Genomic DNA, 24,440 nt, shown 5'->3' with positions numbered 1-24,440 from the left:
CGACTTTGGTAAGCTACGGAGCTGCACCGCTTGATAGATTGTCGGCGCATTACGGCAACCGAGGAGCTTCGCGGAGTGATACGTACTGTGCATCAACGTAATATTACCGTATTGTGTGTGTATAAGGACCATAAATGGCACCTGTAAGAGACGTGGTTATGAAGCGGATTTCAAACTCCAGGCTATCAGTCACACAGTAAAACTTGGGAACAGAGCAGCTGTGAAATCTGTCTGTCTTTGTTATTACGCTCAGCGTCTTTTAGTTTACATTTTGACTGCACAATTGTGAGCTCTTTGTTTAGCACAAAAACAACCTTGTTTTCTTTTATTTATGGAGCATGATTATTTAATGAATGCTCATAATTTAATTTTGAGTAATTTTTCATGTACATCTGTGCTGTATGTTAATAAAAGTGCCTGTGTGACATCTGGGACACAGCTTTGACTAAGAACTCTCTTTTTGTTCTTACTTTATGGCTTAAAAAAAATATCGAGATGTATATCTTATATCGCCATCCAGCTAAAAAATATCGAGATATGAATTTTGGGTCATATCGCCCAGCCCTAACTCTCGCCAAATTAAGATGACATTAAGCTTAGGATCAGAACTTTTATATAGCAAGTAATCCAAACCATGCAGCATCGTATTAATGACTAACCTTGTGTTGTGAATGGGGTCATCTTAGTTTTCTTGTCTGAATTTTTCATTTTATTCTTTCATTAATTGTCTCTGTCAATCAGGAATCCACGTGTACTTTCGTTGAGACTGTATTAATCCTCATCCTGTGTTTTTCTCAGGCTAATATAAATATGATAGCCACCAGGTAGCAGATCATTATTTCAACTGGACCAAATTCACTAACCCTTTAAATAACACTGTTTTTAGTTCACCGTCTTCATTGCTCTGTTTAACAAGTGCCATATACATTTGCTGTTTTTTGAAAAAGAAATCCTTTAGTCACGACTTGGTATACCATTGTTTGATGTTAGTTAGCTAAAACTCAGAGGAGAATTGCCACACTGCAGAGCATCTCTGAATGCACAGCAAATCGAATCTTGATGTAGTTGGGCTACACCAGCAGAAGACCACACTGGGTGCTGTCCCGGTCAGCTAAGGGCAGGAAGGATGTGTTACAACAGTGAAGAATAGAGGAATGGGTCTGACAGGTCTGTTAGTGCTGCAACATTTAAATGTGTAGAGTCAGAATTTAATCTAAACAGCATAAAAACCTGAACCGTTATGGATTTGTATCAACGGTTCAAGCTTCTGGTGCTGTGAGGGATATTTTTCTGGCACACTTTGGCCACTTTAGTACCAGCTGAGCATCATTTAAATAGCACAGCCCTACCTAAGTTGTATTGGTGACAATGTCCATCCTTTTATGCCCATCTTGTGATGGCTGCTTCTAGCACGCCATGTAACAAAGCCGGTATTGTCTCAGACTAGTTTCTTGAACATGACAATGAGTTCACTGTATTCTAATGGCCTCCACAGTCACCAGATCCGAATCCAATAGAGCACCTTTGGGATGTGGTGAAGCAGGAGATTTGCATCGTGAATGTGCAGCCGACAAATGTGCAGCAACTCTGTGATGCTATCACATGAATGTGGGCCAAAATCTCCGAGGAATGTTTCCAAGCACATCGTTGAATCTGTGCCATGAAGAATTGAGGCAGTTCTGAAGGCAAAAGGGCGTGCAACCCGTTTCTAGAAAGGTGTACCTAATAAAGTGTCTGACTGTAGATCTGAGTGCCAAGGCCAACTCTTGTCCACTCGATACAGCTTCATCGATTTGCAGTTGTGCCACGGCTCTTTTATGTCTCTGTAGTGCTTAATGTAAGTTTCAGAAATGGAGCATCATCGAGCACTCTGTTCTTAGCAACTGCATTTCCAATATTGTTGTCAGTTGCTTTGGGATTTCCTTTTGTTTTACAGGCGTATTGAAGACACATTTGCAGCTCATTTAAAATTGATGTGGCTGGAGACAATTTGTGACTGTTTTACTTCTATTTATTACTTCCACTCCTTTAATTGGAAGTGTGACTGCAGCGTTCCTTCTCCTCCCACAAAAACCGGAGGAAAATTAATAAGAAAAGAGAAGCGTCATTAAGTATGAATTTAATTGTTTCTTATAAATATAGGCATCTCCCCCCCCCCAACATTTTCTGTCTGGCAGAGACTGATCTGGTGTAAAAACACAGCGGAAAGGCCTTGTGTATTTGAGCTCACTGGCTTCCATTGACATTGAGGGTGAGATTGCCCTGCCTGAAATTGCAGGAATTAATATTGAAGTGGAGAATTTCAATATGAGCTCAACGTTCTGGGAAGAGTGTTTATTTTATAAGATAATTACTGTAATTTGATATTAATGGTGATTAAACTGTTTATTTGTGTAACTTATGTTAATCAAGGCAATCAGTCATCACTTCATTACTTGGTGCGTGTATGGTTGACTTCCCTCACTCTTTCAGCCAAGATACTCGGAGCTGGTCACAGTAGCATTTTAATCATTTAGAATGACTCACGGCCACTTCACTCCAAATCATTTCATTTGTCCTAGCAACACCCGACGATGCACGCGCATACACATATGCACGCATACACACACGCGCACTGGAACGGACCAGGCGGGTTTAAAAGAAAGGGGGGAAAATGCTGCCGGGGAAACTCGTGTACTTATTTCCTGTGCTTCATGACAATAGTGATTAATGTCCAGGCAATAACGCACTCTCACCGAAGGACATCTACTGCTGCACTGGAGGACTTGGCTATATCAATAAATGTCCTGTGTCCTTCCGTCGCCGTGTCCTCTTTCCCCTTTAAAAAAAAAAAAATAAAAATCTTGCCTCGACGTGATACCGTGTCGGCTTTACTTACAGCTGAACTGTCTGTCAGTGTTGCCCTGTGGAGAATGGAAACAATGGGGCTTTTTTTTTGTGCTGCTTAGTGTTGTGTGTCAACAGACCATATGTATTTCCTTTGTGCACACTTGGTGTGTTTCTCTGCTCTTTTTTTTTTTTTATTATTATTTTTTTAAAATGTGGGTTACATTCAAGATTGTCTTTTTCTGAGGCGAGGAAAAAACAAATTCAAAAGTAGGCTATCTCCTCCACGAGGCTCATTTTCCCTGTCATGAATTATGGCGACAATCACTGAAGATATAGGATTAGGCGGTGCATGTTTTATCAAGCTCAGAGTGCTTGGCAGAATGCAAAATAAGCTTGTTGAATGAGAGTCAAGGTGTGTGTGTGTGTGATGAATTACATTTTAACCTTTACATAAATTATATTCTTGTTATCGTGAGCAACTATAGAAAGCCAGCGCGACATTTTTCTTTTCTTTTTTTGCTAGTTCAAATTTAGGTCACGGCAGGACTTGTGTATGAAATTGTACGCATCATTCAGCCTTTGACCTTCAACGAGATGGGAAAGTGTTTTATTTGAATGGAAGAGCAAATGAACATTAACATAAGCTTGACATGGTGCCACGTTAGTCTGATTGTATTATATAGCCATCACATATATATATATATTATATATGCCTTCATTTTCATGATTGCTTTTATGGAGCACCACGACTACAAAAATCAAAGCCATAAGTAAATGACTTAATGAAAACGATGCCATTAGAGGCAACACAAACTGTTACACGTAATTGTGGGCATTCTTGATTTATGACGTAAAATTTTGGTATTGTTTATTTTGCCCCGTTTTTACAATGTTGACTCCCGGAAACCTATTTGTTTAAGGAGTTTGAGCTGGCTCGGCGCCCCTTGTGCTTTCATCTGACCCAAATCTTTTTGGGCAGACAATCGCCATTGTTGTAATGATGATTAAACTCCTTAAGTTAACACCTTAACAGATGAGTCCCAAGGCTCTTTCCTTTGGGTTGAGAATGAGATCGATGTTCTTTTCAGCCAGAAACCAACAGGTAAAAGGTTCAGGGTAATTGGGTTTTTAACCATCTTCTACTGTGGTGGTCCTAAGCCACTTTTAGGTACATAATATATCATTATTCATGGCCTGCTTTTGGATGTTTCACTCATTCACAAAATGGATATTGTAAATAAGTACCATAGGCTGCTAGTGGGGAAAATTTGGTGTTGGTTAATTTCAGGGGATTCCTGGGGAGAAGATCTGCTGAGTTGGAGGCTTTTTTAAGTCAGACCAGGAGTTTAGAGTCTACGCTATCGATCCTGTTGACACGCTTCCCTTTGGGGAATGCAAATGTTTCTGTACTTCAACACAAACACTCCTGGTAGTAGGACCCTAATTAACTAGGGATTTGAATACCGTGGCCTTTACGTTTGACATTTCCATATTTCAGAAAGATATTGTTTTATGCTTCCTCAACAAAGACAACTCTCATATTCACCAGACAGTGAAATTTTATGACAACACAGTAAACAGCTGAATTTATCGAACATTTATCAAAACCAAAAAAGGAGGAAAAAAAAAAAGTCCTTCTGTTTGATCCCTGGATAGTTTGAGCTGCACTGTCGCACAAATTCTCGTGTGTCCGCTTATCTGTCAAACACCGGCATAAACTGAAAGTGTGATAGCTGCTCCGTGTTATTGTCACAGCTAATCTAAGCCTAACAACACACGTGTTTACTGAAGCAGAGCAGATCCATCCCAAGGTAACCACTAATCACTCAGGGATTGCAGAGATCATCTGTCCCCACGCTTAACAGCCAGCGTCAAGCAGGTGGGAGCTAGCAACCACTCTGCTGCTTCAGCCTCTCAGATCTCAAGACAATCATCTGTGTTGCTGTAATGTTTAGAATTAAATGCTTTGAATAGGCCTTATGGTACCAGTAACATTACTGAGTGTCTTCTTGTTAAAGTGGAAGTTGCCGCTTTGAGATAAAAGGTTAATCATGTATTTAAGCATGTGAATATTCTCTGAATAGACTGACTAAAGTACTTTTTCCAATAAGCATGATGGCACTTAGGGGGTATTCAGCTTACTACTTGCAAGGCTCACCATTTTGCTGAACTCCACCACCATATTTGAAGGGTAGCAGTGTAGTGGTGGTGGAGCAGCAATTAGTTGCTTCATAAATTTGTCAATAGATGGAAATTATTATGACAATATTTAGAGAGATGATGGCAAACACTGCCCAGTTTCCAGCTTTATAAATATACTGGGATGGTTGTCATTCGTGCTTAAGGGATGCTGATGAAATATATCTTAACATAATCTAAAGATGTCAACTTGGAATTTGGCACATGCAGCCACTTTCTGGACCATATCATTCGGTCATAAGAACTGCAACTAAATGCCTGTGCGAGCTGGCTCTAATGCTGTTTGATTAGAATCATTACCTTGAGTCACAGCCAAGTACCTCTCAATTGAATGCTGTTTGTTTTTGCCTGCTCTTTTGTGCTCTGAATCTCTTGTTTATCAGCCTTAAATAGCTTTTTCTACATGTAGATTACATCCGTGCCATGTTGGTTTTAGTGAGTCTGCTGTAAAAAGTCTATGGCGGTCTTTTGATAGACTAACATTGAATAAACAGAAAAGTGCCAATGATTAGGCACCAAAATCACCAAGCTGGTGTATATGAAAACAAGGCCAAAAAAAAAGAGTGAATGTCGAGGAGCTGTTATGAGCAGATGTCCTCATTTGTCATGATTGATATGTTGGCATAGATGACTGGTGCTTTAACAGTCTTGTAATCCCTTTTGGCTAATTAGCGGCCACCCTATTGCAGCATGCCACTCGGATTCCTGTGTAATACCTCCCAAGTTAATCAGCATTTATATATTGTTTGGACCCGTTATGCTTTAAATTTAAGATTTAAGATCGCGGATAAAAAATAAACTGCTTTGGATGCTGAGCCAGTAAGGGGCCACTTTAGAATTCATTAGCTTTATTGCCATTCCCAATAAAACTACAGGTAGTTCTAAGGGTATCTTTTTATTTTTATTTTTCTGAAATTATCTTAGAAATTAAAAAAATTTAATTTCAAAGCCAAAATCAATCAGTTTGTAATTACTGGAAACAAGCACTGCAGTTTTGCAGTTAAATGGTAACAATGGGAACAGAGAACTGAGGACGTCTCAATGTGAGGGAAAAATTAAATTTTCTAAAGCATGTTATTTCTTGGAAATTAGCGCATTACAAAGTGACATTAGATGAATGTGACCAAAGCATGCATCACGAAATCTACGGGACAAGTCTGACCCTATCATGCAGGAAGTTTAAGTAAGAAAACTTGTAATTGGAAATGCTGTTCAATGGCTGCATGGACTCGTCAGTGAATGGGCTAATGCACACTTCCTGCTGTAGCAAACCAAAGTTTTTCATTAGGATTATTTTACTATATAAAGAATACATTGTAGCGCAGCAGCAGACTGATACACTGAATATTTGAGGAAGTGCACGATGGTTGTTGTACACCGCATGCAGGGTGGGGTAAAAACCTAATGAACTGCAAATAGTCGACACTGCATACTAGCGAGGCTACTGGAGAGAGCGTTGGAGATGTATCAAGTGCATTGCACTTCATGGTTTTATTTATCGTTTCTAAATTCAGCCTTCCAAGTATTGATTAGAGCCCAACATCAAAAAGCATTTAAAGGGGGAAGGAGGAGGTCTGACTGCTTGTATGGCCCCAGGCAGGCATACAAAGTCTGTTTGGAAGTGATGCAAGGCCCTATGCAGTTGCTATTATTTATGGTTAACATTGAGTCATTTGGCTAGCAACTCGAAGGTTGGGTATTTTTCATCGGTGCTAGGCATATTTCTACAGGTATTTGATTTAGTTCCAAACTATTTAATGAATTTCGGGCAATATTTTTCAAATTGACAATTGTTTTGTAGATGCTTGTCTTTAAATCATCCTCGTGAAGCTATGCCAACATACATTTTCATGCTAGGTTGTCCTACAGTCACTGCGATCAAATATCTGGCCTGGTGGTGTCGGTGTCATGCTCCTAGATGGACCCATTTATATTACCAGTAATCAAGCATCACCATTCAGGAACACCAGTAATGTGCGAGGAGTGTAATGCATCCACCAGAGGCAGCTGAATTTATTTCAGAATCAATAACTAGACAATTCATGCAGGGCTGCACACTGTGTCCTGAGGAATGACCTCATAAGCTCTTGGCACTTAAGTGATCCAATTGCCACATATTGAAAATTGAAAACTCACTTTACACAGTAAATTTTCTTGACACTGTCAGAGCTGTTATGTCCAGTCCTGCCACTGTGTGTGGAGGCACATTTGAGGATGCTTTATTGTAGTCCGTGAAAGGAACAAGCTATAGCTGGTCTAGTAAAGGTCGCAGGCCTGAATTTGTTTTAATCTTGTTAATGGTTTTCATCAGAAGCCCTGATGCACTCAATCAGTGAACACTCTGGCTTCTTAATGCACTTAATTCACTGTACTAGCTTTGCCCTATAGATTTGCCTTGTAGATTCAGCCTGGTTGTAAGTGGCAATGTTAAACACCGAATCCCCCACAGGAAGCCGTCCAATTTTAATTCGCAAGAGCCGGCTTTGGTCAGACAATAGAACAGTTCTATTCTTTACCGGCATCTAATGAGTAGAGAATAAATGTCAGGATGTGTACTTTGTTCTTTTTTCCCCCTTTTTTTTTTCCATTTTCAAGGAAGCCTAAATACACTGGAGACTTTCATCTAGACCTTTTCGCCCACATGCGTTATCAAAGTCTGACATTTGATGTACTGCGTTTCTCACTTATTTCTTGTGGTAAAAGGTTTAACACATGACACACTGCACTGCTCAGGCCTCATCACCTCTAACTTATATAATATTAAAACGCAAGTGACACAGATGTTCACAGTATATCTTTCTAATTGGCGAAAAACTGCTAGGAATGCATGCGCATAAACTGCGAGCGGGGAGGCTGGGTGACACGTTTGGATTTGATTATAATGAGATGGCCTTACCCAGTTTTCGCCCGAGAAGTTTACAGACAAGACTGCAGAGCAAGTGTGGCATAATGAGAAAGTCGAGTAGGCCTCCTTTGCCCTTCCTCCTATTCAGCTTGCTTTGTTGTACAGGTTTCCTAATGAAACACAAACAAAAAATGTTTTCTGTTTGGGAGGCGGTCCATAATGCACACAATGCTCACCGTCGTGTGTGTTTTGATAGCATTCGTATACTCGTGCGAGCTGCGAGTTTTTGTCTCTTCACCATCTCTGCCCGTCTCTCCAACTCGGCGTGGAGCCGCGTTTTAGGCTTTCAGCACTCTGTGTGGCATTGACAAAACAGCCATGTACTGAATGTGCGGCTGCACTTCCTGTCAATTAACATGATGAACACGAAGCTAGATGGATCTGGACATGTTAACAGATATGCTAATATGCATTAAAAAAAAAGAGGTGTCAAGGGAAATTTTGGAAATTTCAGTCGCGGAACAATTTTAGCACCAGACTAATGGGCTTAATTTTACTGTACTACAACTACATTTCTCTTGCCCAAGGATGTCGGTGTCCTTGTTGCTGAAGCTGCTCATTTGCTTTTAGCTGTGTAGCTCTAAATATCTGCATTGGGATTATATTTGTTGTTTTATTATTTCTGAGTTTGATGTCTTAGCCCTAAGGCCTGGCTCCCCGTGCGCCATATCTTTGGCTGATCTTGGCAGTTCTCGTGTTCCCGAGGTCTTGGTGTGACCGCTTCCCGAGGAATGAGAAACACATGATCTCACAAGATCAAACTCCACTTATTTTTCTCTGCTTCACAGTCAGATTGCCGACCTTGTTTTTACCACTGTGGCTTGATGTGGAACTATGCACCGTGCGCTGCGGATAGACTGAGGTACTTGGCATATCAAATAAAAAAAGAGCCATTTGAAATGTACGTGTGTTTGGCGAAAAGATATCCGTTAAACAGAAAGTGAAGCAGATGTCCTTCCATTTGACAGCAGCTGTCTCCTTCAGAATACACATTTCCCTTTTATATAGATAGAGATTTTGCATGCGCGAGTCTAGCCTTTTAGACACTCATGATGCCTGTAAAAACGCAGCTCGCTTCTCGTGAGTCTGAATTCAGGCAGAATAATGTAAAAGTTGTTTAGGCTGTAGTTTGTCTAATTAGTACATTTAATTATATGCATTCTCTCTCCCTCTAATTAGGGGGATGGCTGAGAAAATGGGGGCGGGTGAAGTGAAGCTTCCCTCTCCCACAACAACTACTGTCAAAATGTCTGTATGTCGCTGTGTGAATCTAAAGCAGGACAAATGTGGAGGAGAATATGAAAAATGGATCAGTGCTGACGCACTCGTTGGACAGTATCCACTTCATTCAAACACATCGGCGCATCCATTAGGGGCTATGACGGTGATGCAAAATACCTTGCTCAAAGTGCGCACTTTTCTGGGATGTTATTGTTGCCAAAAGGTGTTTTTCTTATCGCTCTCTCTTTTTCTTTTTCTTTCCTTCTTTAAAAAGCTCCTGGTGAAATGGTGAGGCAGACACACACTATGTTAATGAAATGGTGCAAGTGAGCCAAGTTGTTTTTCCTTTGATAATTAAGTTGAAATAAACAGGCATATTAGGGTAGGGTAACATCGGGGATGCTACAGGGATTGGAACAAGCCTTTCTCAGTTTTTAAAGCAACAATTCTCCCCATAATAAAATGCATATCTTTCCCCCCTAGCCTGTGATGCTAGTTATCCATTTAGATTGTGACAATGCAAGTTCCCCAGCTTCGGAGAGATCAGCTGCAGAGATTATTTCTCTTGAATATAAAGGAACTAAATGCCTCGTGATGCTCGGAGCAGTAAAAACTCAGCAGCAATCGCTTTCCAGAAATAATGACCTGGTTACTCAAACAATCTACCGAGCTAGTGCTGTTTTCTTCCCATCACCTGATAACCTGCTCCCAAACTGTTCGATGTAAAAGGATTTAGCAGGATATATGGCACCGTAGGCTACAGGGAAAATTAAGTAAATTAAATTTTTGTTATGAACTGTCCCTTTAAGGTTAAGTTGTTGGTAAGAGAGTGCTTAAATCGCTGCAGCCCTTGAAGACTGATCATTTGTTTCTCTTATGTTCAAGAAATCCCATGGAGAGGCCAGTGTTAAATTGATCCTACTAGCAAATATAGTCTCAGCTTTCAAAGCATGATGTTGCATATTGCAGCATAGTTTTGTCAAAACTAATTAAAAATACATCAATAAGCCACACTGTTGTTGTTTCGTGACTTATTCTCATTATTACCACGAACACGGGCAGTTTATTTTACGTCAGACCCGCATACACTGTCCTGCTGGAGTAAATATTAGCGAACAAAATCTGTGACTGAAAATAGCTCTGGACTAATATGCTGTTTCCTCCTGTTAATGACTCAAGTTTGCTGAAAAACTTGAGGTGTTTTGTGTAATTGGTTTGTTCTCAGCAGGTAAAGCCTGAAATGCTAACATACAGAGTCGGTGCTTTAGAGGGTTTGGTGTTTTTATGGGATTTGCCTTTAATGGCTAAAATATAGAATATTGACAGGTTTATATTTTAAAGCCAAACGCTGCCACTGAGGTTCGAAACAAATGATAGACTACCCGAAGGCTCTCCATGTACTAGTACAAGTACATTTGATCTTTATTTTTACGTTAGATGAAACCAAAACACATCATGAAAAACGGGCCTGGTCGTCTATTTCTGGAAATCCATTTTTAGATTATGAAGCATTATCCTCCTTTTTTTTTTTTTTTTTTTTTGAGCACTAAATGAAACTGCATGACTTGGGTTTGTGTGGATTTTGTTTTTAAATATCATCTGGCAGGGTTTTCTGTTATGGATAGCTAAGAGTCTCAAAATTAAATAATTTCATAATTAAATATGCTGTTAATTAAATAAAATTGCTTAATGAACCATTGACCAATTAAAATATTGATATTTTATTTTTAATAAAAACATTTTTTTAAGTAATACTAATAATAATTACATAAATTAAGAATTTCCAATATTTAAAAATATATGTTATGCCTGCTGTGCTGCATTGCTTCATGAATCTATTTCATGGGTCAGCTATCAAAGTTAGGGGACTTTGCCGGGGAATCAAGTGGACACTATGCCTTTTAGTTAATTTAAGTTTCTCAATATCAAGTACAGAGTTTGTATTTGCATACTTTCTAGTTTCTACTTGACAACCACTCTCAGGGGTCCAGATTTGAGGACGGCTCACAGTAACACAGCAGCATCCTTTTATAACATCAGCGTGGCTTCACTGCATAGTTTACTGCCTCTTTTACTATTGACTAATTTTTACAGTGAAAATGGCACATAAGAGATCTAATTACCTGTGTTCTTTTAAAATGTATATACGTTTTTGTAAAGCTTTTAGCAAAATGCTCAACTATAAATGGCCGGTTAATATGAAATTATTTTGAAAGGTCAAACACTGGACTGGAGTACACTGGTATGTTAAATTCAGTGTTTCTGATTAATCAACAGCAGATTCATTAAAAACTTTTTTTTTTTTTTTTACATAACTCAATGCTCATTGAAGAAAAAAACAAAGAACAATTTATTCATTTTACCTCTAGTAGAAAAACCTTTAACAGACAGCTGGTGTTTAGAATACAGTTGAATAAATAATAAAAAGAGATAATATAATTATTTATGGAGCAGGCTTGTCATCAGAATATCCACATGCAGCGTTAACATCCTGGTCCGGATGTTTGTGCTCCTGGTGAAAAATACTCTTTCCTCCTTGTATTTAAAATATGTTTACTCTCACTTTTTAATTGAAAGTAAACAGTTATAAACAAATATAACACATCTGAACTTAATGAAATAATGTACTGAGAGCACTCTGGAGAAACATTATGATTAACTCGGCCAAATGTAATTATTGTGGAATAAATAAAACACTGCAATAATCCATACATCACCTGTTAGATGTCATCTGAAAGCCTAGATTATACTCTGTTGTGGCTGGAGACCTGAAGGCCGAGTAGTCATTCCGATTATAGTCCAACATCTGCAGCAACAGTGCCGCCTGAGGATCGCGCATAATTGCTGCACTGTAAAGTCAATTATCCGCAGATTAGTCTGCGCGATCACATAAAACAGGCCGGCACACGGACCCTCGCGCTAACTGTCTAATGATGTAATTTATGACACCAGCACCTGAATGGCCCCTCACGGACACAGAAAGCATAATTCCCCGGTGAAGTGAATTATATCCCGTGTTCACCCTCCACTGAGAGCTGAGTGAGTGTTTGGGTTGTGAAAACAGTGTGCCAGGAGGAGGCTTTTCTTGGTGGGTATCATGAGGTCTGACCACCTGGTCAGCTGAGAGGCGAGCTGGCTGTTAGGCTGATGAGACCTGATACCTTTGAAAACGCAGCACTTTTGAATAAAGGCTTAGATATTTAAAGATTAAGCCACTAGATTCTGACCTTAAAAAAAGATCCCAAGTATATTTGATGACACAAACAGTAGTATTTCAAACTTGTCTATACCACTGGGATACCCACTGTATCAGACCGTTATCGGGGAATGGTCTGTCTTTACTTGCTATATAGTCTTCTGGGTCTGCTGATGAGCTGCAGTGACAGTTGAAATTATTTCATGTTGTACAGGAACCATGAAATAATTTATTAAATAGTGAAACAATTCAACATGTTTTTAATGCACTGATATTTTAATTAATATGAGAAAATTAATGATTTAAAAAAAAAAAGATTAATATTTTATTTTGGCACTTTTGGTTCTCCATACGAGTCTGTGTAATTGCCTCGATAACAGGCAAAGGACAAAAACTATCTGTGCAGAGAATTTGTCAGTTTATTAATTGACTGCATTAAGCAATTTACAGTAATAAACTGAGATAGTTTCACTGTGCATTTCAGTCATAGATGATAGAATTTACCTCATTAAACACACCAGCGCTCTGTCACGGTTTATCCAAATTACACAGACATTGCAACTCAGGATGTATTTGATAGCTTAATCCATCCTCAAATAATCCTCTTGGTGACATAGATGTGCTAGCCCGACTATCCTTCACATACCTGATACTAATGCTGGTGATGAGATTGAATTTTTATCTCTGTCCCCAATGACTAATGCAAGTTAAATGCTCCTGTGGTTGTTGTTAGGCTCCTGTTTTTCAAGAGCTCTCAGGGGTTCTTGGCTTGTTGTTGAGTGTGATATTATGGAACAAATAGTAGGGCTTAATGGTGGTGCAGATGATTTAACTGCCCTCGGGGCGATGAAAAAGGGGGGAAAAATGTTTCTGTAGGCTACACAGTGTACTGTTGTTATGTAGTTGTTTGGAAGCCTTTATTTTGTGAGATTCCACACGGTGGGGCGATGCAGGCCAAAAATATATGGTATAAAATATCTTATTTGACTACCTGTGTTCCACATGTGCTTTCCGCATTTAAGTATGTTGTTTAATTGCAGCACGGTTCTCCTCAGTCTCCTTCAGGCCCAGCACCGACTGTGTTGTCTGCTCTGCTCTATCAGAGATGCTGTGGCTTTAATCCTTTGCCCACAGGGGACGGCTGACATGGATGTGTGTAAACTGTTGACATGGTGCTGTCTCCTATGCTCTCTGATCAAAGACGGTGCAGCCCTCCTGTTTCACAACCTGCCTTCAAATATGCTCCAAGTCTCACAGACTCCCTGCCTCTCTGTTTCACACTTGTTATTAACCCGTGACTCCCCGTGGTAAATCGCTACATCTGACAAAGACAAAGAAGCTGTTTATGCCTTTCCTTATGTAGCCTCTGTGACCTCCCTCCAAGCAATGAATTTGATTTGGAAAATGGTGTGTATGTAGCTCACGCCTTAGTGGAAACCAATTTTGGAGACAGTAATGCACTGGCTTTAAGTGCAAGAAAAGATTTGGCTTGAAGTTGTGCTTAGTTTAATTAATCCTCGGTAATGATGCAACTATTAGTAAGAGCTCCGGTTGTCTTAAGTGGCTGGAGGGGTGTGTGCGTATCGTGTGTGTGTGTGTGTGTGTGTGTGTGTGTGTGTGTGTGTGTGTGTGTGTGTGTGTGTGTGTTCATTCGATGAGCGGCGATGCTGATCAAGCCAACTACAACTCACTGTCTAAATGTGGTTCGGCTTCAGGACTCCGGGGAGTTCTGCTATTGTTTCAAAGTTTCCTTTAACCTCATGAGAACACTAACAAGTGTGATATTAAATAGCTATTGTTACGACATCCTGATGCAGTGTTGCGTCTTTTAATACAGTAAGAGCCGGGAAATCCTGTCACATTTGTGTTGCAAATTGAGACATTAAAGCTTTATTTTTGTTGTGATTTTTGTGAGAAAATTCATTAAAACAAATATGATCTGTTTCTCAGTCTTTTGGTAAATAATGCTAGGCAGCTAATGCACAGAGTTTTTAAAGTGTCCATATTATTTTGTTTTTGAGACCTATCTAAGTCACTATGTTACACATTTGCATAATGCCCACCTTGCGGCTAGTTTGGCTCAACCTCAAAGGATTAGCAGCTGCCTTATAGGCTGCCCCTTTATTTACTTGCCAGAGCCGCTTCTGCTAACTCTAAAACGTCTCTGCCACGAGCAGAGCACGCCAAATGTTCTTTGTTGGCTTCAGTAGCAAATGCAATTGAGTCTTAGTGCACTCTCAGCATCTGAGGAACTGAAGACACAGTGGATTATTTTTTATTTTTGATGGTAATGTCCCCTCAACAAAAGAAAAATTCTAACTGTTGGCATGTTGCGTGGCTCATGGCTTATGTTACAATTGGCTTTGATCGCATACCATGCCCACAGGCCAGAGCTTTGTCTGAAGTGTAATGGTAGTGGACAGTCAGAAATTGTGTCATTTCAGACTGATTTTTATTTAAACCAATAAACAAATACTGGGTGTGGGTTGCTATGTTTTCTTGTCTTTGACTTCTTGCTTTATTATAACCAGCTTTTCGTTTTTGCATTCACTGGCGTGGCACACATGGACCAGCTAAAAGAGCACAGTTGCCAACAAGGCCAGTTGTGTAATCCAGATCTGTGTTGAAATATCTGGGTTCTTCCTTTGCACTAGCTCTTATACGGCTGAGCGATTCATGGAATTTTCACTTAATTTACGATTATTGTAATAACAAGATAATTTCTTGTGTTGGAAAGCAAGTGCTTTTCTTTACAGTGGTGCACTTCTGCCGCTCCCTGAAAGCCCAACCTGTTTTGTTCAGCTCCAGCCAAGTTGACTTTTTGGGGGGAGAGTCACTTGGTCAACAAGATCCATACAGAAGAATTAAAAGTCATAGGATTTCTGCAGTTCAACCTGTGAAAGGATTATTAATGATAACCTCCAGCCGCCCTTGTCTCCAAATCGGTCAGGGTCTCTCAACCAGCCGCTTTCAACGGCACGTGACATTTGGCTGTCGGCTTTTGCTCTTCATCTCCCTTCCTGTTGCTGCTCTACAGGCCCCCTGAGGCAAGTGAGTCTGTTGCCTCTGGGCTTCTCTTCACTCCTGCATGCAGCCGCAGAGATCCTGTGGTGTAGGCATGCCGGTGGGGACCGGGAGTCGCTCTTGGGAGATGGACTTTATGGTCAAAAAACACCCTTTAGGCAGGGTTCAGGGGTGGGGCTAGAGTGGCACTGTCCCCAGCCTCCCCCACCACCAGGTTTTTCATGAGAGAGAGACCTTAGAGAGGCTGAAACTAAAATTGTTGAAGAGGTGCTTCAACAAAGCACTGTTTGAGGGGAAAAGTGTCTGCTTAAAAACCAAGACAAAACAAAAAACCTTTCACAAATGCTGTCTGATGGTCTGTTATAGTATCTGTGAACACAGTCAGACCTTGCGCTCAGGTACAGCTTAGGCCCCTGAAGGTTCCTGTCCCTATTATGTTATGATGTCATCATGTTACCTAGCAGCAGCCTATGAATAGGCTAAAATTACTCATTTGTAGCATTTATGATTTCATCCAAAAGAAAAAGCTTTATCCAAACATTGTCATTTTATCACTGCCTAACAATCAAATAAAATCCCAGACCAAACGAGACTAGGGATGTACAAGTGAGCAAATGATGCCCACTTTAAGTTGTGATCTAAGTGCTAAATGTTTTTTGTTTTGTTTTTTTACTCTTTAGTAAGTGTTGTGTGAGAATGAAGTGATGATTGAACCCACATGAATAGATTTTTTTTTTTTTTTTTTGCATTTGAAAAGTGATATTAACGGCTGTTGTGTCCAATTGAATGTAAAGTGGTGAGAACACAATACTCAACATACCAACCAGTTGTACAAAAACTAATACAACATGGATAATCTCAGTGGATTCAGAAAGTATGTTGAAAGAAGTAACAGTGGCTTCTTCCATTTTCAGTCGAGCAGATTGTCGTCTCTGGTTTTGTTTTTAGTTCGCCCTGCTGTTCCTACACAGAAACGATCTGCTCACCCACTTTCTTGCATCTTTGAAGCAACAGCGAACCAGAATTACCACGTCTCCACCTTTTGAAACCTACAGCGGGTTTTGAATCCTTAAAGCAACACAAAACATTCTTATTTTTAGGTGTGCTCATCCCACAATAACTTCAACTAGACAATCTTTTTCCCTCCATCCTAGCCCTCCGGCTGCATCTGTTTTGGAGCATTTCTTTTCCCCAATGAGTTTGGTTGTTGTAGTTTGGGGTTTCATGCTTTAGGGAGCAGATATGCTTAAGAACAATCTGTCCCCCTAACGTTGTTGTACCATTGTGTTTTGAGTGTTTTTGATTTCTTGCTGGTAATTTTCCACAAGTGAAAGACAGTTGTGGCCTGAAAGACATGGGACCAATTGCCTGCACTCCTAGCAATGTGGCAGTCTGAACATTACTGGAGCTTAGCTCAAAAGCTGCTGTGATACTGTTAGATCCATGCATATGTTGTTAGCATAATGACAGTCCAGCCTAATTAGACTGTTTCTTTTCTAGACCAACTGCTACTGTAAAGGGTGTGATTAATGATAACTGCAAGAGTGTAGGAGGCACCAGAGTGGGTTGTAGGGTAAACTTGGTGATGGTGATCATTACCAAACTCAAACGATTAGAGTAGCTGCACTCTGAAACACACATTCAAGGCAGTCTGACCTGATGTGTGTATCAACAGTGATCGAAAAAGGTTTTTAGATATCTCAGGCAAAAACACAAAGTAAAACAGTATTTTCAGTGTGTGTGTGTGTGTGTGTGTGCCAGTGCGTGTGTGTCTGCCTCTTCAGCGAGGTTCTTATCACATGTACAGAGTCCCCACTGCATTACTATGTACTTCATCTAACCATGGTAGTCCTTGTTCTGCTCTGGAGCCTTTGTGAGCTTGGATTAATCCAGTTCTGGTTAGTGACCCTCCAGCACACAGCAGAGGAGAAACAGGACTACCTTCTCCGGCTGTGGTCTAAAACAGTGGAGCTGGAGTCCGTCTGCATGCAACACTTCTTTGGCGAGGTAGCTGAGTTATGTCAAGGACTGCCACGGCGATGATTGGTCAGCCTGCTGACAGGGGACCACAAGACTAGAAAAGCCAGGGATGGACAGTGTGAAAATTTAGTGCACAAATAAGAGCACATTATTCCAGTTCTGTCAAAGAAAAAAATGGAGAAATGCTAAAATGACAGGCCACTTATATTTTGGTGGCATGTAATATTCTTGGGTGGCCAAGTAAATCTCATGCATGGGGGAATACTGGCTTTGCTCTGCCGGTTTATTAATTGTGTTCTTTGTGCTCTATGTGTCCCTCCAACAATTTATGTGAGGAAAAAGAAAACGATGTGGTTTTTATCATTTTAGTAATATTGCTGCACACACACAAAAATGCAAGATACGCAGATATGAATACATCTTTGATTGGCTAACATCGACTGCCAAGCCTTCTGATTAATATCCATCAAATCGTATTCAAATAGAAAACCAGGAGATTTTATTGCAATTATCTGTGTTCGGCTGATTATGCGTGAAATCCTTTCAGTAGTTTGTGAACTAGTAAAAATCCAGACTGAATTGCTGCAGGGACAGGAGCTTTGTCATAGTATGTGTTTGCATTGCAAAGGAAATGTTTCTTTTCCCTGTTGAGTTTTCTGACCTGTATCTCTCCCTCCCACAGTCGCGTCGGGTCACCACACTGGAGGCAACCATTATGGAGGCACAGGCGTAATGAGGGAGAGGAGGACAGTTGAGGACCCCTACTGGTCCTATTCAGGTGAACTCTCATTTATGCTCTGGCTGGAGCCTAAGTAGGAGGGGAAATTGCTTACCTTTTCTACCTTACCCACCATTTTCCATTTTATTTCCTGCTGTTTCGCCATCAAACTCCCACCCCCCACCCCCTCCTCGCTTTAGCAAAATGGGTTTAATAAAGCATTTATGATTCATATAATGGCATACCTGTGATGTATGCTTTTAATAAGAGCAATTAAACAAATGCACTCTGGAGTGAACAGCAGTGACATATTGTGGAGCGAGTCTATGTTCAGATTCATAACGGGAAATAATGAGTTAACTATCTCATTTGTAAAAGTATAGATTAGGACTGATGGATGCTGTCAGCAGTACTATGAAAATGTAATTGTTTAATTCCTAACCGCGTTATTGGTGCTTTGCTTTTAATCTAAATAAATGTTTTTGAGAAGACTTGCTTACTCTGTATTGCAATCTCTTAGCTGTTTACCTTAACACATTTGGAAGATGGATGAATATAGCAGCCCTCAGTGAACTGTCTGATGTATACTTTAATGAATGATTCATTCTGCGCACTCTTATGCTTGTAAATAATCTCACAGTTGGGTATAAATTTGCATATCACATCTTTTTGGGTGGTAGTCTTGGAGGAAAGTTTTTAGAGTTATAAACCTGTAAATAAGGAAAGAAGCTGAGCTCAAATAATGTATCAAAATATTTAAAACGGTATGTCACGGTATAATATTTTAAACTATCAGAAGCATATTTTATCAACTTCTAAGCTAAAGCTGTATTTAAATGCTTTAAGAGTTTAATTTTTCCCATTTTCTGGTATCTAAATTTGCTGTAAGGGGAGAAAAAAGTATAAAAGCACTGGGCTCTATGCATTTATAATGGCATGGCTCATTATTTGACTCATCAGCAGCACTTTACAAGACCATGAGTTAATGTATCTGAGTACCTGCTGAGCACTTGGTATTTGTTTTCTTTTTATAGCACGCAACATTTGGCACTGCTTGTAATGGTAAAAGTCTTTAAATTTGCTGTTTATTGGGCTCGGATGCAAAATGTGTGCACAGTTGTATGCAGAGCAGAAGATGTTTTTGTGGTGGTGAATTGATAAGCATATCCAGTTTGTTCCTTCAAAGCATTCATTCTCATTCAGCTGTACACGTCCACACCCCGGCGCAAACATAGCCCTCTGTAGGCCATCAAGCAGCTCCGATGGGAAATAGGGGTTATGTGATTTGATGGAGGGCACTTTACTGGAAGAGCTCAGGAAGGGAGGAGCACTCGGTAAAATCGTATTTACAGGTTCCAAGTTCCAAAAACACCACCTTGCAAATAACTAACTCGGCCCCTCTGCCGGCGGAGTGCATCGTGGCTCTGAAAATGAATATACTGATGGAATATTTTGTCCTCGGCGCTCCAGTTGTGAACCTAGACTCTTGTGGTTTTAGGCAAGAAAATTGTGCAAATAAAAACACAAAAAACAAAAACAAACTGTGGCTACTTTGGAGTCAAGTTTGTTTGGTATTCATGTCACTCCTGATTGTGACCCTCGTCTCTCCCAGTTGTCGAGTAAAGGCAGTGAAAAGAATGCCTGCTTTGACTATCCAAGCGTGATTGCTCTTTCGCCACAAGGTGTGTGGTGCCTGTTTTAGGAGTTCTGGTCACTTCAGAGATGCCATTGTTTTCTGTGCAGCCTACAAAAACGGAAGCCCTGATCACATTTTAACTGTGATCATATAAACAACTTTGGTTCTTTAATTAGATAATGATGCAACATTATGCCATATACAGTGTTTTTGGCATTGGTCTGCTTTAGCGGTGGGCATTATAGCCTCAAAATTATATCGTGATACTTCTGATTAAGAAAGGAATAAAGAATTAGACTTATTGCTCGCAGCTTACATGCAGCAGCTTTTTTAAATGTAGGCAAATACAGGGCATTTTCCATCTTTTGACACACTTCCTAGTTTGAAGTGTGAATCTAGTGAAAAGAGGTTCCAGCAGCAGCATTAGTGTGGTGGCAGTGACACAGCATTATATCCAGTGACACAGCTCAAGTCACATGTAAGCACAAAAGTAGCCTAAATGATGCTTTCCATGGAAATCTTAAGTACAAATACAACATGACTACTTAACACTTGAGTTACTTTATTGTTAAACTAAACTCTTATATAGTATTGTCACATAATAAAACGGAGAAATATTTTCTACCTGTGATGTTTTGTCTTGGGCCGAGCTTCGCTGCTTAAAGCTTTGCTTTTCACATCAGTAATTTCCATCCACCGTTTGCTCCTCCTGTCATATGGAATGCAACTAGCGAGTGCAGCAAGTGTTGCTTGGTTGACTCATTTGTTTACTTTTGGGTCACACATCACCAGCTGCTAGTGTCTTCTCCTTCATAGCCTGGTCGTGCTTGACGGTGTGCTGCCTTTTTTTTTTTTTTTTTTTTTTCCCTGCTTCAAGCGCTGAAACGACTTTGTTCCCACTAATGCTGGAAACAATTTTCGTGCATAATTTAAAAACGACTGCGTTTCTGTGCGAGGTTGTTGAAGTGGCTTCCTTTATAGGTGCGAAATTGTCATCAGAAGGTCTTGCTGTCAGACTTGCCTGGGCTTGTCTCATTGTTGCGTGCAAGGCGGCATGAATGCATGGCATCGCCATAGCAACAATACATTTATATCAGGATTATCATAGACGAGATGATGTGGCACAGCCCTAGCCCACTTAGTATTTTGTGTTTGTGCCAATGTGTAATGGCAGTAGGCTCAGTAAGCCTGGTGGAAAAATCACCTGTAGCAAGGATTAAGTGAGGCGGTACATCACAAATACCTGACATGACTTTAATTTGTACCTTCAGTAATGGCCACACTCCAAATATATGGCATTTGCTGCATGAAGTGGTGCTTCTGCTCTTTTCCCCTAAAGGTCAGAGTGTGTGTTTCTTTTTTTCCAATGATGTTAGTGGTTGTAATAATTGATTTAGTTTAGATGGTCCACCACTCTTGTAAAACACTGTAACTGTGTCTTGCGCTTCATTGGTATTTCTGTCCTGTCATGCATTCATCGACCAGAATTTGAAATTTGCCTTTTAGCAAATGAAGTGACAAAATACTGATGAGAGCAACCGTTTTTTGCTTCTTTTTGTTTTGGGTCACACATCAATTTTACACTGGTTAAATGTTCAGCGATAGACATGAATAAAAAGCTGAAAAGCCTTAGAACATTTAAGCTGTTTCCAATAATGATATTGTTTGTTTGTTTTCTTCAGGACCAAATGTAAACATGTATTAGTCATGCTAAGCAACACATGGCTGCAGTACTTGGATGTAGAAAATGAAAAGTGTCTGCTGCGTGGGTTTAAAGTGAAATCACCAGTTGACCCAAATGATGCGTAACCACATTCTTCCTGTACGGACGTTAACCTGCAGGGAAGCAAGTGCTAGCTGCTGCTAGCAATGCCTGGTAATGGGTAAATTATATTCACAGTGACATTTAAAGTATTTTTGAATGAAAACTGAAATGTTTGTGTTGCCAGTTTGTTTAACCTTGTACATGGAGCACGAGTGATATAGGATTTTTAAGTCAAATGTGAATATTTGATGATTTTATAAAGCTGATATATCGCTCATATTCTTTTTTTCGTTGAGACACAATAACAGATTTCAGTAACATTTGTCATGTGTAGTTGTTTGAGTCGTTACTAACAATCTCAGTGCTATGGATTACTTGTTGCAGACTGCCCTCTGATGGAAACTGTACAATGTCAAAACCCAATAACATAACTGAGGTGTTTCTCCCATCTCTTATCAGCTGCTGTGAATACTGATGACGGCACTTTGCAAATGGCTAATATCAGTTATAAATGAGATGATAATGATTTCTTACTTTTAGGCTATGCAGCTAGTCTGATCCCTCTCCCGCCATCCCCCCTCCCATTTAAAAGACTTATAAATTATTTGCCAGGAACATCTTTTGACCACACCTGAGTCCACACTCCTGTGGGACACAATCTTGATATTCATGCTGAGGTCCTTCTTATTTTCTAATTAGAACATCAGGCATGCGTCTTTGGTCAATTAAATTCTAGGGCTTTGTTTTTTGACAGTATGTTGGGTATCGTTAATAAACAGCCTGCAGCACCATTGACATACTTCTTTTTATAACTATCTTGCTAAGGTCTCATTTTGATATGCTGTTTGTTCATGGTTGGCAAGAGAAGGGCCGGTAATTGGGTATCTGGGTTTTTCTATGTTGGGATGGTGGCCAAAAAATAAAATAAAACAAATAAGGAAAAAAAAATTATCAAGATAGGCAACTGGCTGACACGATTTGATTTTTGGACATTCATTTCAGGTCCGTGTAGACCACCAGTTCCTACCAGTCAAGACAGCTGGCAGATTGTACAAAAAAATAAAAGGAAAGAACTGAGGGAATACAGAAATGGTCATTACTTGGGGAAGGTAATTAGCGGCTAAGGCTGTGAATGGAGGACAGAGGAGCGTGCCTTAGCAGCTAAATGGTTATTAAAGGCATTTGCTCTGTGCAAGTGAGTGTAAAAAGAAACGCACACAGTCGGGCTAGCCTGAAGCTAGAAGCAACTGCATAGATAGACTAGCACTGTGAGCGAGACACACGAGTACTGAACGTAACCTATAGAGGAGCATTGTGCCACCAGTGTGATTACTTTAGGAGCGAGGGCATTCCAAGAATGTGAAATGATGTTTCTCAGGCCAAAATAAAACATAGTGATGAAAATTTTTTTTATTTTTGATGATCAGATCTTTTTTCTTTAAACTCGCCTGCGTTATCAATAGGACGAGTGACTTTTGCGCAGTTTTTGTTTTTCTCTAAAAAATCTGGCTACACGTGACAGTGATGTGAGTTGGCTTTTAATAATATTCATTATTGCTTCGTATTTTCCATAAGAGGGTGCTAACCCCTTACTTTGTACATATTAGTCTAGTGCATTGAGGAGTGAAGCACATGACACATCACCTTCCTGTGTGCTTGGATTATGAACCTCAGTAAAAGTAGCCTCGAAACCTGCACCCTGAAATTTGATTAAAAGTTATTTAAGGCATGCTGTGTGTGTGTGTGTGTGGGAGGGGGGGTGTTCGTGTAGTGTTCATGGAGGCATTTTTCATAAGAGGGATGATATCATACTCACTGTAAGACTCCCACAGGAACATAGCTATGCATCATTTTTCCCCTTTTTATATCTCTGCAGGTTTTCACATCATCTCTGTTAGTTTCTTTGGCTTCCTTCATCATAAGTTTTATGTTTTTGGCCAATATATGCAGTAGTTTGCTTTTGATTGGTCTCTTGTGGATTTATTGTTCTAGTTTAATTACAGCACAACAGTTGGAGTACCTTAACGTGCATTTGCAGAAGCATTACGCCTGATCCCCTGTAACAGTGTGTAGAATGAGAAACGGAAAAGAAAAACACAGTGAAGAAATACCAGCACTAGATGTTGGGGGAAAATTATAGATCAGCGTCCCAAAGAAAATTGTCATCCCCCCCCCTCCGTTGTATTATGAGATTTTCTGTAGTCGCTGAATTATCTCGCATGTCATTTCAGACTGTTGAAGCAGTCGTTGTTTAATTTTATTTTTATTTTTAAACGGTCCTTCTATTGATCACTGTAGGAACTTATGATTTTGGTTTGGGGGAAAAATGACTCTGCAAAATTGGTGAAATTAAAAATGCTGTAAAGGGCACACGCTGAAACCATAATCCTTCAGATGATCTAGTAGTCCACCTCCGCAAATTAATAACATAGCTAAGGGCTCTGCATTTCAGTAATTTTTCACAGTAATAACTTACTAATAGCTCAGTGCTTCATATGAATAGAGCTCCTACTGTCTTTCATGCAGCGGTTATGGGTGTTTGGATGAAAGCCACCCCGACAAGCAGTTGTAGCAACTGGATGAGCCTGGGATTGTCTGATATGTGTGGATTATGTTTCCCCTCAGCCTAACTGTTTTATTCCACTTCACTGAGGTTGCCCATGATCATTAGCAATCTTTCCACTCATGTCTCACATAATGAAGTGAATGAAGTGTCATTTTCAATCAACTGCTATGTTGATCCAACTTAATTAGTACTTTAGAGGATACAGAACAAGATTAGGTAACTCACTGTTCTTGATTGCCAGGGCTGTTTATTTTGGTTTTGAATTAACCCTCTGCTCTGGCACTGCGAGCGATTTGAGTTTCTTAATTTTTTTTATTTTTTGGCTTCACCTCTTGAGATGTATTGCGTTATTCCCTCATAGCTAATAAGCAAAAAATTGTTGCCTAGCTTTTAAGATAAAC

The 24,440-nt window shown here is 39.9% G+C and overlaps 1 protein-coding gene across 1 annotated transcript in view; it reads left to right on the top strand.

The window, feature by feature from the left end:
* LOC113022260 (receptor-type tyrosine-protein phosphatase gamma-like) overlaps positions 1-24,440 on the top strand; it is a 112,139-nt gene that overhangs the window by 9,113 nt on the left and 78,586 nt on the right. The window contains exon 2 of the mRNA XM_026167464.2: positions 18,037-18,132. Within this exon, the coding sequence (XP_026023249.2) occupies positions 18,037-18,132 (96 nt within the window). The remainder of the gene's footprint in view (positions 1-18,036; positions 18,133-24,440) is intronic.

Source organism: Astatotilapia calliptera, chromosome 5, assembly GCF_964374335.1.
Source record: "Astatotilapia calliptera chromosome 5, fAstCal68.1, whole genome shotgun sequence".
NCBI lineage: Eukaryota > Metazoa > Chordata > Actinopteri > Cichliformes > Cichlidae > Astatotilapia > Astatotilapia calliptera.
The sequence above is the reverse complement of the archived record's forward strand: the minus strand, read 5'-3'. Positions and strand labels throughout refer to the sequence as shown.